General features: G+C 49.7%; 1 protein-coding gene across 1 annotated transcript in view; it reads left to right on the forward strand.

Annotated features, from left to right (window-relative positions):
* ZNF341 (zinc finger protein 341) overlaps nucleotides 1-6892 on the forward strand; it is a 41767-nt gene extending 34875 nt beyond the window's left edge. The window contains 4 exon segments of the mRNA XM_018057729.1: nucleotides 201-333; nucleotides 1998-2109; nucleotides 2346-2416; nucleotides 4403-6892. Coding sequence (XP_017913218.1) covers nucleotides 201-333; nucleotides 1998-2109; nucleotides 2346-2416; nucleotides 4403-4932 — 846 coding nt within the window. The 3' untranslated portion in view covers nucleotides 4933-6892.

Consider the following 16532-nt stretch of genomic DNA (forward strand, 5'->3'; position numbering starts at 1 on the left):
CCAGCCTGTCTTGACTGGTCTTATGGGTGAGTAGTGGGAGCCATGAGCTTCTAATGACTGAGCTGGGCACTGTGAGCCTTGACCCCTAGTGGGCAGAAAGAATGGTGTTTCCATAAGAGCTGGTAATGAGGGGCCCCTTGAGCTCATAATGTGGTGCGGGTGGTGAGTCAGTCCTGACGCCGACTCCTTTGTCCTGCCAGGTATTTCCTTGTGAGCGGTACCTGCGGCGTCATCTGCCCACCCACGGCAGCGGGGGCAGGTTCAAGTGCCAGGTGTGTAAGAAGTTCTTCCGGCGGGAGCACTACCTCAAGCTGCATGCTCACATCCACTCAGGTGGGTACACCCCCCCCCCCCCACAACTTCTGCTCAATCCCCAACCCTCTCCCCTAGACACCCTCTCAGCTCCCCTTTCCATCCCCCTCTGGCCTTCCTTCCCAGCTCCTTCAGCCTGCTTCTCAGCATCCTCCTGCCCACCCCCTTCCTCCTCTTCATCCCTGACCCTATCTCCTTCCTGGCCCCCTACCCATCTGCCATCTCAAGGGAGCAAGAGGTTCCCACCAACAGTGTAGTAGAGACGAGCCTCTGGAGGCTGGTGGAGGGACTCCTGGCTCTGCCTCCAGGAATCATCCCCTTGAGACCGTTCTGAGCCCCGGAGACTGGGCCCACTGTTCTCGGTACAGAATTCCTTCCCACACCTTAACCTTTTTAATGGCTGCAGACAGTTCCATTATAATCAGAATTACCTCAGTCATTGGATTGGCATATTTCAAAAGTACTTATTCATCTTAGAGAGGAGGACAGAGAGGAAATAATGGCAGGAAATAAAACAGCCCAATCATAGACCTTTTCCAAAGGGCAGGTTGTGACCCCCGACCCCTGTCAGATGAGAGCTGCTCTCCATGCCCCACCCCCACCAGCCCCTCCCGTGGAATCTGCAGCAGATGATTTGGTGTGACTCAAGTGGGCTTCGGGCCATACTGCTGAGCTATGGAATCTTAGTTCCCCCAAACACTAAGTGTACACCATGAACCTCAGTTTTCTCATCAAGGACTTACCTTATGGTTTGTTGTAAGGATTCAATCAGATAAGATGTATTGCCCCCTCCTGTGGGCTTCCCTTATGACTTAGCTAGTAAAGAATCCGCCTGCAATGCAGGAGACCTGGGTTCGATCTCTGGGTTGGGAAGATCCCCTGGAGAAGGGAAAAGGCTACCCACTCCAGTATTCTGGCCTGGAGAAGTCCATGGGGTCGCAAAGAGTTGGACATGACTGAGCGACTTTCACTTTCATTTTTCACTTTCCCCCTTCCCATATGGTGGACCCCATTTCAGTAAACGTCACGACTGTCCACCTGATAACCCGTGCCTCAGGCTCATCCTTGACTCTCTTCCTCTCCTGCCCCACAGCCAGTCCGTTGGCAAGGGCTGCTGGTTCTGCTTTCTCAGCATCACTAGTACTTGGCCACTTCCCATTTCTTGTACCAGCCTCCTTCCTGCCTGAGCCCACACCGCCCTCAGTCTGCTCTCCTCCACAGTCAGATCCTGGCCCTCCTCCGCTCGGCCCCGCTGTGGCTTCTCATTCGGCTCAGAGTAGAAACCTTGGCTTTCAGGCCCTCCCTGTCAGGCCTGGCTGCCTTGCCCACTTCCTCTTCTGCCTCATGTTCCCTTCCCTGTTCCTTGCACTTTGTTCCTGAGACACACCCAGCACCCTGCCTCTCCTCCTGCCTGGACTCACTCCCAGTGTCTGCCAGGCTCACTCCTTCACCACCTCAGGGCTCACCTCAGGTGTTGCCTCATCGGAGAGGCCTTTCCTGCCCCTCCTAACTGAAGCAGCCCCCTCGTCTCCTTGGCAAAGCAAAGTCCTGAGGGAGGAGAGAGAGGTCTTCCCCAGGCCACCTCTCTAAAGGAGTTGCTGCTGTCTGGTGGGGACCCCTGTGCCCCAAATTCAGACTCCCTCTCAGGGCACCCTGGGCCCCCCCAACGGGGTTTCCTCCTGCAGGTGAGAAGCCCTACAAATGCTCAGTGTGTGAGTCCGCATTCAACCGCAAGGACAAACTGAAGAGACACATGTTGATCCATGAGCCATTCAAGAAATACAAATGCCCCTTCTCGTGAGTAGAGACGACCCTGGGTAGGAGGGGCAGCTTTACCAGCTGTGGGGTAGAAGAGGGCCGGGGCTGAGGGCGTAAGGCCACTCACCTTTTGTCCTGTCCCGGGTCCTGCCTGGCTGCCTCACTTCCCACCCTGCTTCCTTGCCCAGCCCCCAGGGTAGATGAGGGCTAGCAGAGTGGCCAACAGGAGAGTCCTGGGCTTAGCACACTCCCCTGACCAGCGTTTTGGGTTCTAGGACACACACGGGCTGCAGTAAGGAGTTCAATCGGCCAGATAAGCTGAAGGCTCATATCCTCTCTCACTCTGGTAAGTTGCTCCTGCACCTGCTGGGAAAGTCTGGTTCAGCTCGAGCCCCCTGGGCAGGACCCTGGAAAGAACAGGCATGTCTCATGAGACTTAGTATCCCTGCCTGACACCTTCTAGCCAGCAGACTCTTGCTCCCAGGAGCTCCCCCCTACATTTGGGTCCTCAGGGTGCACAGAGGTGAGTCAGCCACAACCTCCAGGTGGAGAAGGAAGCTGACTCATGAGATGACTGTATCAGAGAAGCACCCACTGTGATAGAGATGGGGTCATATGGGAGGGAGATCCGATTCTGAGTGGGTCCAAGATAAGGCCCGGAGAAGGCAATGGCAACCCACTCCAGTACTCTTGCCTGGAAAATCCCATGGATGGAGGAGCCTGGTGGGCTGCAGTCTATGGGGTCACTAACAGTCAGATACGACTGGTGACTCCACTTTCACTTTTCACTTTCATGCATTGGAGAAGGAAATGGCAACCCACTCCAGTGTTCTTACCTGGAGAATCCCAGGGACGGTGGAGCCTGGTGGGCTGCTGTCTATGGGGTCGCACTGAAGCGACTTAGCAGCAAGATAAGGCCAGAGGGGTTTCTTGGTCCCCTTGGCAGAGAAGTACAGCTGGGATGTGGAGTAGGGGTCTGCACATCACTCCTCAGTTTCCAAGGGGCTCCACGGAGCTCCCCCCAAGATTGCTGCTTCCCTGGAATAGCTTGGCTGGCTTCCCACATCCAGGTACCATTTGGTCTGGAACACGATTTCTCAGTGTCAGCACTATTGATATTTTGGATAATTCTTTGTCATGGATATCTGCCCTGGGCACTGTAGATTGTTTAGCAGCATGTCTGCCTCCAGGGCACAAGCCAAGAAATCCCTGGGTAGTAAAGTCACCCCTGATGAACAGCCACTGGTTTCCAGAAAGTATCTAGTTTGAAATCTGGGAGAGTAGATTGGGGACTTGGAGACTAAGAGCCTAGGTTGGATTCTTGGCATTACCACTGTCCTGCTGGGTGACCTCAGGCAAGTTTCTGCCCCCTCTCTGAGCCAGCATTCCAGGGAAACTGAGGGGGCCATGGCACCAGCTGTGTGTGGGATGGAGTTGACTTCACAGTGGACATGGAGGCACCAGTGATTCACCCAGTGAGTGATAACTGAGAATCTACCACATGTCAGGCACTGGGGGTGCCATGAGGGAGTCAGGCAGAGCCCCACCCCACTCTCCTGGGAAGCTTAGCATGTAGTGGCAGAGATAAAAAATGAACAGCAAACAAATAAGTATATTACACTAAAATATACTGAGTTCAAAGATGGAAATAAGCAGAGTGAGAGGGCAGAGAATAAAAGAGAAGTGGGTGTCAGGGAGGACTTCTCGGAGGAGGTGACAGAAAAGCTGAGTCTGAGAGATGAAAAGAGCCGGGAAATGGCTTCCAGGGTGAGGGAGCAGCAGGGGTGAAGCCTTGAGGCAGGGAAGAGACTGGGGAGTGCTTGAGATGAGGAACAGTGGGCAGAGGGCCTAGAGCTCAGAGAACAAGTGAGAGGAGGGGAAGGGGCTGAGAGGAGAAGGCGGTGGTCAGCCACACGCAGCTCCGTGGGAAACTTGGGGAATCACTGGAGGGTCTGGAGCGGGGAGTGTCATGGAGGAGTTTTACCAAGACCTCTCTAGAAGCCCTGCGGGGAATGGTGTGAGGGGGCCAGGGTGAGGCAGGCCAGCCAGAGAGGGGAGATGATGGCCACCTGGCAAAGTTAGCCGCGGTGTGGAGGCTGAGCTTGCTGTTCCAGGCAGAGGGAAAGAGCGCATGGAGAGGCCCAGAGGCAGGAGGCCAGCACAGGAGAGGTGGCTGGGGGAAGGCGGGAGATGAAACTGGTGGGAGCAGGGCCCAGGTCACACCCCTGCTCACAGGGCAAGCTGAGGAACTGGGTTTTACTCCCAAGTGCCAAGGCAGCCGTGCAGGGTGAAGGGTCTGGGCGCCTCTCACGGCCTTCCCTTCTCTCCGCAGGCATGAAGCTCCACAAATGCGCCCTGTGCAGCAAGTCCTTCAGCCGCCGCGCCCACCTCGCCGAGCACCAGCGTGCCCACACGGGCAACTACAAGTTCCGCTGCGCTGGCTGCGCCAAGGGCTTTTCCCGCCACAAATACCTCAAGGACCACCGCTGCCGCCTCGGCCCCCAAAAGGACAAGGACCTGCAAGCCCGGCGGCCCCCCCGGAGGCGGGCAGCCCCCCGCAGCGGCAGCGGCGGTGGGCACAAGGTGGTGACCCCCCTGCCTGGCCCGCTCGGGCTGGAGGAGCTGAAGGACACAGGGGCCGGGCCCGTGCCTGAGGCCGCCCCAGGCAAGCCGCCCTTCTCGGAGCCAGAGGCCGTGCTGTCCATCGTAGTGGGGGGCACGGTGGGGGGCGAACCTGAGCTGGTAGTGCCTGGGCATGCCGAGGGCCTGGGCTCCAACCTGGCGCTGGCGGAGCTGCAGGCAGGGGCTGAGGGCTCGTGTGCCATGCTCGCTGTGCCTGTCTACATCCAGGCCTCAGAGTGATGGGCCCATGGTGTTTGCTCCTGCGTCCTGCCTGATGCTCATCTTTAGGTCCAGAGCCCCTGGGAGCACACCAGAGAGCCTTCCCCGTGGAAGTGAGCCATTGGTCAAAATCCTTTTGGAACGTCATCTGTAAACCCTGGCCCAAGGCCGCCTTGCTGTGTTCCCTGTCCTGCTGGGAAGCCCTGCACCATTCTGGGAACCGAGGCAGCTGAGCCTGAGCGGCCCAGGGTCTGGCTGGTCCAGGCTGGTGGTTGGGCTGCCTAAGAGGGAAGACAGGGCCGCCCCATCCACCTTTCCTCTAGGCTGCCAGGGGGCAGCCTCTAACTAAGCTGCTGAGGCCTGAGATGGTTAGAGCCCTTATCTGTTGAACCTTTTCACATGCAGTTCCTCCCAGCATCCCCAGATGACTGTAATGTAGGCATGTAGGAGGCACTCAAGTGTCATGGTTGGAGTGGAGCTATCAGCCAGATCTGGCTTCAGATCCAAGCACTGACACTTACTTGCTGTGTGACCTTGGGTAAGTCACTTCCCCTCTCTGAGCCCCGCATTCTGTATCTGTACAGTGGGGCTTATGACAGTACTACCTCATAGGGCTGTCATCAGGATCCAGTATGATGAAGTGTGCAAAGAATTTGGCATAGTGCTCAGCACTGAACAAGTGCTCAATAAATGTTTTTTGTATCAAAAAATGACTCAGGCCCTACCTTTGGCAGTTTCTTTCTTAGCCCCTAGGTGGCAGCAGTGCCCCCTCCAAAGCACGTGGGGGCTGAGGGGTCCCTTGGCTCCTCTCTCACAACTATCCTGCCCCAATAGCCACAGAGAGGTTTGATGCATACAGAACAGTTATTTTAGATCATGACCCATGGAAACCCCCTGAGGAAGGGGTTTATAACTCACTTTTGAAAATGCAGAATCCTGGGTTTTAGCCTAAAACCCTCTGCGATCAGAAACTCTAACCAGAGCCAGAGGACCATCTCTAAATGGCCATAGATACTCTTGCATCCAGCATTCCCTTCACTGTCTCCAGCTAGTCCAGAGGGAAAGCACACCAGGCTTCCTGGGAGGCAGGGAGGAGAAAAGGGGCCTTGACCAGTGCTTTCTTATTTATCTTCACCACCACCTTGCTAGACCACATTGCCTCAGGTGCAGGAGAGGCCTCTGAGGCTCCAAATGGGACAGGACGGGATTCGAGAGGACTGTTGGGCGCAATCTAATCACGGAGTTTCCCTGAAGAGGACATCCCTCAGACATCTGTTTGTGGGCCTATGGCTGGAGTTCAGAGCAAGGCTGACTTCCCCACATCTTCAGGAGAGGGTGTGATGTAGTGGGAGGGATGAGTGAGGCAGCCTTGCACAGCAGAGGGGGTGAGGGCAGTAAGTGTACCTGGCCCAGCCATCAGAAGGGCCAGGGGAGGGACTGGTGGGGGCAGGAAGTCTCAGAGGAGGAAGTAGCCTTTGACAGAGTGATGTATGGGTAGATAGAAGAAGGCATGCCAGACAGAGCAGGGCGTGAGCGAAGACCTTGAGGTGTGACAGTGATTGAGGCCTGGGGCTGGTGTGTGGTCCAGGGTGACAGAGATTTGGGGGAAATGGGTCAATCATGATAATCACTAATTGCTTCAAACCTCCATTTGATGGAAGCTGTGTTGTAACCCTTCTGTGTTACATAAGTTCAGCCCCATCAGGTGAGAATCGTCACTTTCCTTAGTTCACAGATGAGGAAACAGAGGCCCAGAGAGGCAGAGTTTCCTGCCCAAACACACACAGGAAGTCAGAGTTGGGTTTCAAGCTGGGGGACCTGCTTCCGTGTACGCTTAGCCACTCTGCTCTACTGAAATATGGGTCAATGTGAAATCAGAGAGAGCCTTTGATGTTGGCTTAAGGAATTTTATTCTCTACAACGAATATATTCTCTGTAATGAAAGCATCACGGGTGACATTAAACATTTTTTAAAAAATTGTAACAGTTATAGTAAAAAATGTGAACAACCACATTTCCATCTTAATACAATTTTAAATTATACTTCTCTTTTTTTCCTGTCAATGTACACATGCGTGCACTTATCAATAATCACGAGGACTAAAGGTGACTAGGCACTCATGTCATGCCTGGTGTGTCCTAAGCACTTTTAAGGTGAGTGCTACTTTTAATCACATTTTACAGCTAGGATGAGGCAAGGTTAAGCAGCCCCAAGTCACACAGCAGTAAGTGGCAGAGCCAGGCCCCCAAAGTGAAGTGAAGTTGCTCTGTCGTGTCTAACTCTGCAACCCATGGACTGTAGCCCGCCAAGCTCCTCCATCCATGGGATTCTCTAGGCAAGAATACTGGAGTTGCCATTTCCTTCTCCAGGGGATCTTCCCGACCCAGGGATCGAACCCAGGTCTCCCACTTGCAGGCAGATGCTTTAACCTCTGCGCCACCAGGGAGGCCCACACAGCAGAAAGTGGCAGAGCCAGGCCCCCAAACAAGGGCCATATTAAGATCAGGTCTAATACTTAGAAGATGTGGAGTTGGACTGCGGGTGAGGAGGCTGGGGCAATATTGGGGTTCTCGTAGCTAAATCTGTCCTAGGTTGGCATATGGGAGACTGAGGCCCAGAGAGGGGAAGGCCCACGGTCAAGGGTCATTCAGTGTTGACGACACAGCTTCTGTAGGACAGGGTGTAGTAGAAAGAGGAACTAACCTGGGCATCCAGGGTTGTCAAATCCAGATTGTGGCACCAGGCAGATCTGGGTTTGAATCCTGGCGCTGCCTCTTCCCAGCTCTGAACCTTGGACTCCTCATATGTCAAATGGAAAGAATGATATTAATAGCACCTACCCAATGAGATTGTTGTTGCAACTCAGAGAATTGAGATTACAAATTAGCAGCCTACAGGTTGATAGACTTTGACTTTCACTGTGTTTGGAAAAAATGAGCCAGCCTTTAAAAGTTATGAAATTCGAGACCTACAGTCATGAAAAGTAAGAGGCATTCCCTCTGTGTTGGGAACAAGACCCTGATGCCTGCTGTCATGACTTCAACATTATGTAGGAGGCCTAGCCAACAGCAAGACAAATATATAAAAATTTACTGCATTCATGTACTCCAGAAGTGATTAGAAAATATAAAGTTGGGAGATTTCACATAAAAATCCAAGTTTCTGAGTTCTTTTGAAAAATGGGAGGAAATTCCCCTGAAACCCACTGGTTAGGACTCTGCACTTTCACCGCTGAAGGTGTGGGTTCAATCCCTGGTTGGGGAACTAAGAGCCCTCAAGCCGCAAAGCACAGCCAAAAAAAAGGAAAGAAAAATGGGGTATCTGGCACTAGGAGGCAGCAGTCAAGTGGAGCTCACCCTTTCAGGTGAGCACTTACATTACATGTGTCTCAAAAGTGGAAAAGCAAGATGGCCAGGCAGGGCCACTTGATTTTTCATGTTCCTGGCCCACTTTACTCATTCATCTTATTTATAGTCTCTGGGTATATGACTTTGAACTTCCCTGGTGACTCAGATGTAAAGAATCTGCCTGCAATGCTGGAGACCTAGGTTTGATCCCTGGGTTGGAAAGATCCCCTGGAGAAGGGAATGGCAACCGACTCCAGTATTCTTGCCTGGAAAATTCCATGGACAGAGGAGCCTTGCGGGCTACAGTCCATGGTGTCACAGAAAGTTGACAAGACTAAGCACACACACATACGACTTTGGGGAACCCTGGAAATCTTTCTTCCTCTTCCAGTTTTCTGCCTCTAACCCAGAGCTACCCTCAGTTTCTCTATCAATAAACATGGGGAGTTCAGTCATGGCTTTACTGACTGGTTACTAAGCGCCACGCCCTGTGCTCTGTACCTTATTTACAGGTTACTGGAGTCCTTAAGACACCCCTTGGAAGCAAGCTGTCCTATCATATCCATTTTACAGGTGGGAAAACCAAGCCTCAGAGAGGTATAGCAGCTTGCCCAAGGACTCACTGCTGGAATGTGTAGAGCTGGGCCTCCAGTCCAGGACTGATAGACTCCAGAGCCCCAGTCTGAGGATTTCTGAAGGTCTTGCCAGCTCTGATGAGATGATTATTTTTAGAACCACTTCTCTGAGGCTCCAATCAGAGCTTGGCCATACTATCCTCTCCAGGCCACCAGCCTATCCTGAATGGATGACTGTATCATCAACCTTCTCTCTGGCATCATCTGCTTTCTCTCTTTCCCCACCACGATCCCCACCAGTTTGACCACAAGAGCCCAAGTGATCTTTCTAGAGCCTGATCAGATTATGGCGCTTTCCTGTTGAAAACCCTCCAATGGCTTCCAATCCCACCCAGAATGGACTCAGGTTTTCCCTGTAGATTTCCAGGCTCTACATGATGCAGGCCTTGTCTCCCACCTCTCTTCTTTCACTCCACTCCAGTCACACCTGCCCTCTAGCTGTTCCTCTCTCATATAAACTAGTTTTGTTGCAGGAAGGGGGATCCCCTTCCAGGGCCCAAAACTGGGCTCTTGTCTAACACTCGGAAATGAATTGTCCGAGGAGACACATGTGCTGACAAAGCAAGAGATTTTATTGGGAAAGGACTCCCGGGTGGAGAGCAGTAGGGTTAGGGAACCCAGAATAGCTTTGCCACTTGCAGTCTCGGGTTTTATGATGATGGGATTAGTTTCCAGGTTGTCTTTAACCAATCATTCTGACTCAGGGTCCTTCCTGGTGGTGCACGCCTTGTTCAGCCTAGATGGATGCCAGAGAGAAGGATTCTGGGAGGTGGTCGGACATGTGTCTCCTTTTGATCTTTCCTGAACTCTCCAGTTCAGTTCAGTTCAGTTCAGTCGCTCAGTCGTGTCCAACTCTTCGCAACCCCATGAATCACAGCCCACCAGGCCTCCCTGTCCATCACCAACTCCCAGAGTCTACTCAAACCCATGTTCATTGAGTTGGTGATGCCATTCAGCCATCTCATCCTCTGTCGTCCCCTTCTCCTCCTGCCCCTAATCCCTCCCAGCATCAGGGTCTTTTCCAATGAGTCAACTCTTCGCATGAGGTGGCCAAAGTATTGGAGTTTCAGCTTTAGCATCAGTCCTTCCAATGAACACCGAGGACTGATTTCATTTTGGATGGACTGGCTGGATCTCCTTGGAGTCCAAGGGACTGTCAAGATTCTTCTCCAACACCACAGTTCAAAAGCATCAATTCTTCGGTGCTCAGCTTTCTTCATAGTCCAACTCTCACATCCATACATGACCACAGGAAAAACCATAGCCTTGACTAGACGGACCTTTGTTGGCAAAGTAATGTCTCTGCTTTTTAATATGCTATCTAGGTTGGTCATAACTTTCCTTCCAAGGAGTAAGCGCCTTTAATTTCATGGCTGCAATCACCATCTGCAGTGATTTTGGAGACCAAAAAATAATAAAGTCTGACACTGTTTCCACTGTTCCCCCATCTATTTGCCATGAAGTGATGGGACCAGATGCCATGATCTTCGTTTTCTGAATGTTGAGCTTTAAGCCAACTTTTTCACTCTCTTCTTTCACTTTCATCAAAAGACTTTTTAGTTCCTCTTCACTTTCTGCCATAAGGGTGGTGTCATCTGCATATCTGAGGTTATTGATATTTCTCCTAGCAATCTTGATTTCAGCTTGTGCTTCTTCCAATCCAGCGTTTCTCATGATGTACTCTGCATATGAGTTAAATAAGCAGAGTGACAACTCTCCGATTGGTGGTGGCTTATTAGTTCCTTGTTCCTTACCAGGACCTCCTGTCATAAAACAACTCATGTAAATGGTTACTATGGTGCCTGGTGAGGGTGGGTGGTTTCAGTCAGTGTGCTTCCCCTAACAGTTTCTGCCTCGGGGCCTTTGCACTTACCCTCTTTCTAGAATGCTCTTTCCCCAGATTTTCCTACAGGTGGCTCCTTCCCTCTATTCACTATTGTCCAAAAGTCTGCAGAGAGGTCTTCCCTGGCCAATCTGTTTAAAATAAACCCCACCCACTCCCATTATTCTCTAGTCTCTTACCCTGCTTCATTTTTATTCATCTTTGACATTATATTAGACATTTCCTTATTGTCTGTTCCCCTCATTAGAAGCCCACAGGTTCAAGGACTTTTGTCTGTTTTGTTCACTGGTATATCTACAGTGCCCAGAACTTCCCTGGAATTGCTCGATCAATATTTGTTGAGATAATCTGAGAAAACAAGGTCCCCTCCACAATCCCCTCCTCCCACCTCACAGAGGCCAAGTTTCCCCAGTAAGAATCCTCCATGTAGGCTGAGAGAGAGCTGGGAAATAATGTCTGATATGAAGGGCTCTTTCCTTTGTCTTAAAAGGGAGCTGAGAATATCTGGGACAAATGAAAAGGCGGTGGCTTGGAAGTCTCAGCTGACAGAGCAGGTGTCCTGCCTCGCCCAGGAGAACCGGTTGGACCCATTTTATCACCCCTGGGGAGGAGGGAGTGACAGCGGCAGTTGCAGATGCTCCCAGTCCCCAGGGTTGCCAGCATGTGCCCTGCGGGTTCTCAGGACCTGGAGGGGGTTGGTGTCACAGAGTTTAACAGTTCTACATCAGGGTTGGGGATGACTCCCGCGACTGGCCAAGGGTGGCTGGCGTATGGTTCATCACAGAAGCTGAGGCAAGGAGGTCAAGGCCCAACTTCACTGTGTTGAATCACAGAGAGTGAACTGAAGCCCGGAGAGTGGAAGGGTCTTCTCAGGCTCACTGAGTTCAGATCCAGCTCTCCTGACCTGAAGGATCATAGTGACTCTGGCGAACCTGAGGATCTTTGTTGGGAAAGAATTCAGAGACAAGCAGAGAAGTTAAGAAAGTAAGTGAAAGTTTATTTAAGCAAAGATATATTCTCAGAGGCAGAGGGGGCAGACAGGTGAAGAACTGCTGCCCCTAGGCCTCTTTGGCAATCTGGTTAGGAGGGGCCTACAAGTAAAGGGGTGGAATATTCACTGGGGAAGGAGGAGTCTGGGGGTCGGCTTCCCTGACTTTCATGGTTGGTGATGCCATCCAACCATCTCATACTCTGTGACCTCCTTCTCATCCTGCCTTCAGTCTTTCCCAGCATTAGGGTCTTTTCTAGTGAGTTGGCTGTTCACAGCAGGTGGCCAAAGTATTGGAGCTTCAGCTTCAGCACCAGTCCTTCCAATTCAGGACTGATTTCCTTTAGGATTGACTGGTTTGATCTCCTTGCAGTCCAAGGGACTCTCAAGAGTCTTCTTCAGCACCACAATTCAAAGGCATCAAGTCTTCGGTGCTCCATCTTCTTTATGGTCCAACTCTCACATCCATACATGACTACTGGGAAAAACATAACTTTGACCAGACGGATCTTCGTCAGCAAAGTGATGTCTCTGCTTTTTAATACACTGTCTAGGTTCGTCATAGCTTTTCTTCTAAGGAGCAATAATCTTTTAATTTCATGGCTGCAGTCACCATCTGCATATATGTCACCATACATGGTTACAAATTGTTTTTTTTTCTTGTGCTGAAGATATTTTCAAAAAGCAATCCCAGACCCCCTCCCCGCCAAAAAAAAAAAACCCTGACCTGAATCTGACTCCCTCACATTGTTATTCATGGGCACCTAGTCCCCGTGAACCACCTGAAACCATGCTGGTGGCTCACTGTAGAGGCCGCTTGACTCCCACTCTGAATTGAGGAATGTACACTTGAACTTTAAAACAGATTCTCTTTGGGAAGGAGAGCCACAGGGCAAGCTGCTTGGCAGAGTGGCTGCCAGGGCGTCGTTCGGGGAAACGACCCTGGTCTCCCGAGAGCTGCCACTGGTCATGGGACGTTTGGGAGCTTCAGGAGCACTGAGGGCCAGCACAGGTCTCCCTCGTGAACAGGCATCCAGAACATGGGACTAAAAGGTGGGCTCCCAGGCTGAACGCAGAGACCCTCAGGAAGACAGTGTCACCAGCACGAGGCATGGGAATGTGTGTCCCTCTGGTCTGTGAGATCCAGGGGGTTATGCAACAGACACACAATGTCACAGTAGGTCAGAGGTTCCAACAAAGGAGCCCAGAGAGGGGCATGGAAGGAAGATGGCTCTATCTCTGGTGGCCATCTTGAAAAGGCCAAGTGTAGGTTTTGAAGCAAAACCAAAGGTCTGTGTCCCCCATCAGAATGATGCCTACAAGGTACCAAATATATGGCAGGGTGTCTTTAACCACACGACCTTGGGTGATTTCTACTTTGGTGGTTCTCAGTTTTCTCAACTGTAACATGGAGATGGTATAGTCATGCTTCTTTCATGGGGCTTTGGTGGATAGAGATGAGATTTTTGACTGCAAGATATTTGGTAAACAAATCAAAACTTTCTATGCTTCTATTGTTGTTTTTACTAGGGACATTTTTTAAACTTCAATGTAACATGTTTAGTTAAGTGTATAAAGTATGCAAAGGACACTGATCTTAAGTATAAAAATATATATTTGTATACACCCATGTGAACACCACTGAATCTGGATATAGAACCTGTCAGCACACCCACCATGGTAATTTTGCCTGGTATATACTGTCCCAGGAAGTAACTACTATTCTGACTTCTGTCACCATTGATTATGCATGCTTTGCCTGTTTTTCTACTTTGTGTAAATGGAATCACACAGGCTTGTGTGTCTAATTTCTTTCAGTTAGCATAATATATGAAAGCTATTCAAGTTATTGCAAGTCATGGTAGCCCATTCTTTTCACATAGTTTTTAATGAGCTAATACTGAGGTAGGAGGTAGATGCGCCCCTGGGCTGGACAGTTGGTGTTTGTTAAGCGGAGTTAAATTCAGAGTTTGTTCTCACCCAGACACTCCAAGGACAAAGCTAGTGTCAGAAGCTGAGCTTTGCTAAAGTAGAGATAGAGTGCCCACTCCTGAGGTCAAAGAAGACTTCCCTATCTGCACGTGCGCAAGAAGGCTTTTGGGGGGTTGAAAAGGGAGGCAATCCCACCCATAATAAATGTGGGCATGTGCCCAAAGTGTTTTGAGGTAGGATACATCTTAGAGAAAATTTGCATATGCATCTAGGGGAGGGTACATCAACCAGTTAGGTGTGAAGAAAGAAACAAGATAATTGGCCAAATGTAGAGAAAGACCTTGAAGCACTGTCTTATATAAGTGACTTGAATATTTATTGATTTGGCTGTGCCGGGTCTTCATTGTGGCATGCCATGATCTTTAGTTACGGCATACATACTATTAGGTGTGGCAATGTGGGATCTAGTTCCCTGATCAGGGATCCAACCTGTGCTCCCTGCATCGGGAGCACAGAATTTAGCCACTGGACCACTAGGGACCTTCCCTATATGAGTGATTTAAATGACCTTTTTACTGTGCTCCCCGTTCCGGACACCCGTACGCCTCACTGGGTGTGTGTACCTGCCTAGCTTCTGACTTACCGTGCTCCTCCTCTTTGGAGAGGCCCATATCCTTTCTCTCTGGGTACATATTTCTGCCTTGCTTCTGTCTTAAACAAACTGTTTCTCTGGGAGCTCTTCTACATGTTATGCTATGTCTCTAATAATAAACTTTCCTATTTTCACTGTTTTTTGCCTCCTTGAAATATTCTTGCTTTCAAGCTTGGTAAAGAGTCAGGGCCCTTTGCTTCTGGCCTCTAGCCCCTGGTGATCTAACAGATAGGATTCCTGGGTTTTCATCCAGGTTACCCAGTTCAATTTCTGGGCAGGGAACTAAGATCTCTCTTCAGGACTGCTCACTGCTCTCCCTCTGAGATCAATAACAGTCGGCCTCAGTTTGAAAAAGCTATGCATTTGCCCAAGAGACCAGAGACCAGAAAAAATGAAGACTAGGGAAGTCCAGTATTGCCCTGAGAATCCCTACCAAGGCAGTTGAATCCTCAGTCATGATGGCAGCTACCTTGCCCATATGTCACCACCTCCCATCTCACACACACTAGGCAGACATCATGAATTGATCTCAGCATATTTTTACAAAATGTCCTGATGCAGACTCAGACTTCTTCTCAACCCAACAATCTGAGTGACCCACACCAATTGATTGTGGTTGGTATTAAAGATTAAGTGTTCTGCTATCATATCCCCAAGATGTTTTTCTGGGCTCCCAGAGTTATGACATGAGGGGCTCTGATAGCATCCATGGTTTTCCCCACAGCAATACGAGACTGGTGGTGGTGAGGTCTACAGAGTCTGGTCATTCAAATATTCTTTGGGTCATGGCTCAAACCCAGCAAGTGTTTGTTACCTGTGTGTCTGGTTGCAGCATGACTTAGCTAAGAGGGGAGAGGCTGATTGCTTAGATATGGAGGGGTTGCTCTACCCATTAGATGACTTGACGGAAGCCTCCTTGTTTCTGTTTTCTATTTTGATAAAAAATACTGTCTTTGTTGTTTAGTCGCTCAATAGTGTCTGACTCTTTTGTGACCTGACGGACTGTAGCCCACTAGGCTCCTCTGTCCCTGGGGTTTCCCAGGCAAGAATACTCGAGTGCGTTGCCATTTCCTTCTGCAGGGGATCTTCCAGACCCATGGATCAAACCCAAGTCACCTGCATTGCTGGTGGATTCTTTACGACTGGCAAAGCTTGTTTAAACACCGCAATGTCTCAATTACAAAACAAACTCAAGTCTGGCTTATGTTTCACAATTTATGTTGCTGAGAATTCTTGACAATTCTAGCATGCCTCTTACCTTTGAAAAAGTGTTTCCAACCTAGAAAGCTGGGTAAGACGGACTCTTTCATCCTCTGGAAATAGTTACCTGTAGGTGCAGGCTGGGGTTGTCGCAGATTACAGCAACAAAACATCAAGGATCACATTCAAAGCTTGTTTTTGTCTATATGTAGATAATAGTCTGGGGAGGAGACAAGATTCATATATGCGAAATAATAGAGGAGAAGTTCCATTAAGCTCTCATTTATCTGAAACTCTGTTCCTAGGCAACAGAGTCCAGGAAGTGATAAAAAAAAAAAAAAAAGAAGAAGTTAAGTTTTTCTTCATAGGTAAGCACTTCAGCTCCTCATTTAGAACAGGTTTACTCAGAACTGGTTTACTAATGAAAAAAGACTGGAAGCAACAAATTAGATTGGTGGGCTTGAGGGAAATATTGGCTACTAGACTCACTGCTAATAGACAGAGAAGTGATTCTTGACAGCAAAAGACAAAGGAAAATAATGATATGTGAACCCATAACCAGTTGGCCTTTGTAATGAACGGGCAAAAAAAAAATAATAATAAAAACAACCCTCAATACTTCTGCTACTTTTGAAAGTTTTGAGTCTTCTCCTGGTTTAATTGCTATTGTGCATAATGATGACCTAGAATAAAATACACATTTCTGAGCACCTACTGTGCTAGGCCTATAACTCCCTATCTTACACAAGCTCAGAGGTGGTCCTGTTGTTATCTCCAGTTAACAGTTTTGGAAAGAGACGCACACAGAGGAAGGGAGGTAACGTGTCCAAGTAAGTATTCAAGGAGGGTTCTGAACCTTTGCAGTCCAGCTTTGCTGTTAGCCTCTGCTAGGTTTCAAAGAATTAGTTAGGTGAATAAAGCACAGAAAGGCATTGCAGGTAGAGGAACAGCACATGTGAAGACATGGCTAGTAAGTTAAGCTAGTCAGTCACTCAGTTTCTGAGTCTTGGTTGTTGCTGTTCA

The sequence above is a fragment of the Capra hircus genome, chromosome 13, assembly GCF_001704415.2.
Source record: "Capra hircus breed San Clemente chromosome 13, ASM170441v1, whole genome shotgun sequence".
Taxonomy (NCBI): Eukaryota; Metazoa; Chordata; class Mammalia; order Artiodactyla; family Bovidae; genus Capra; species Capra hircus.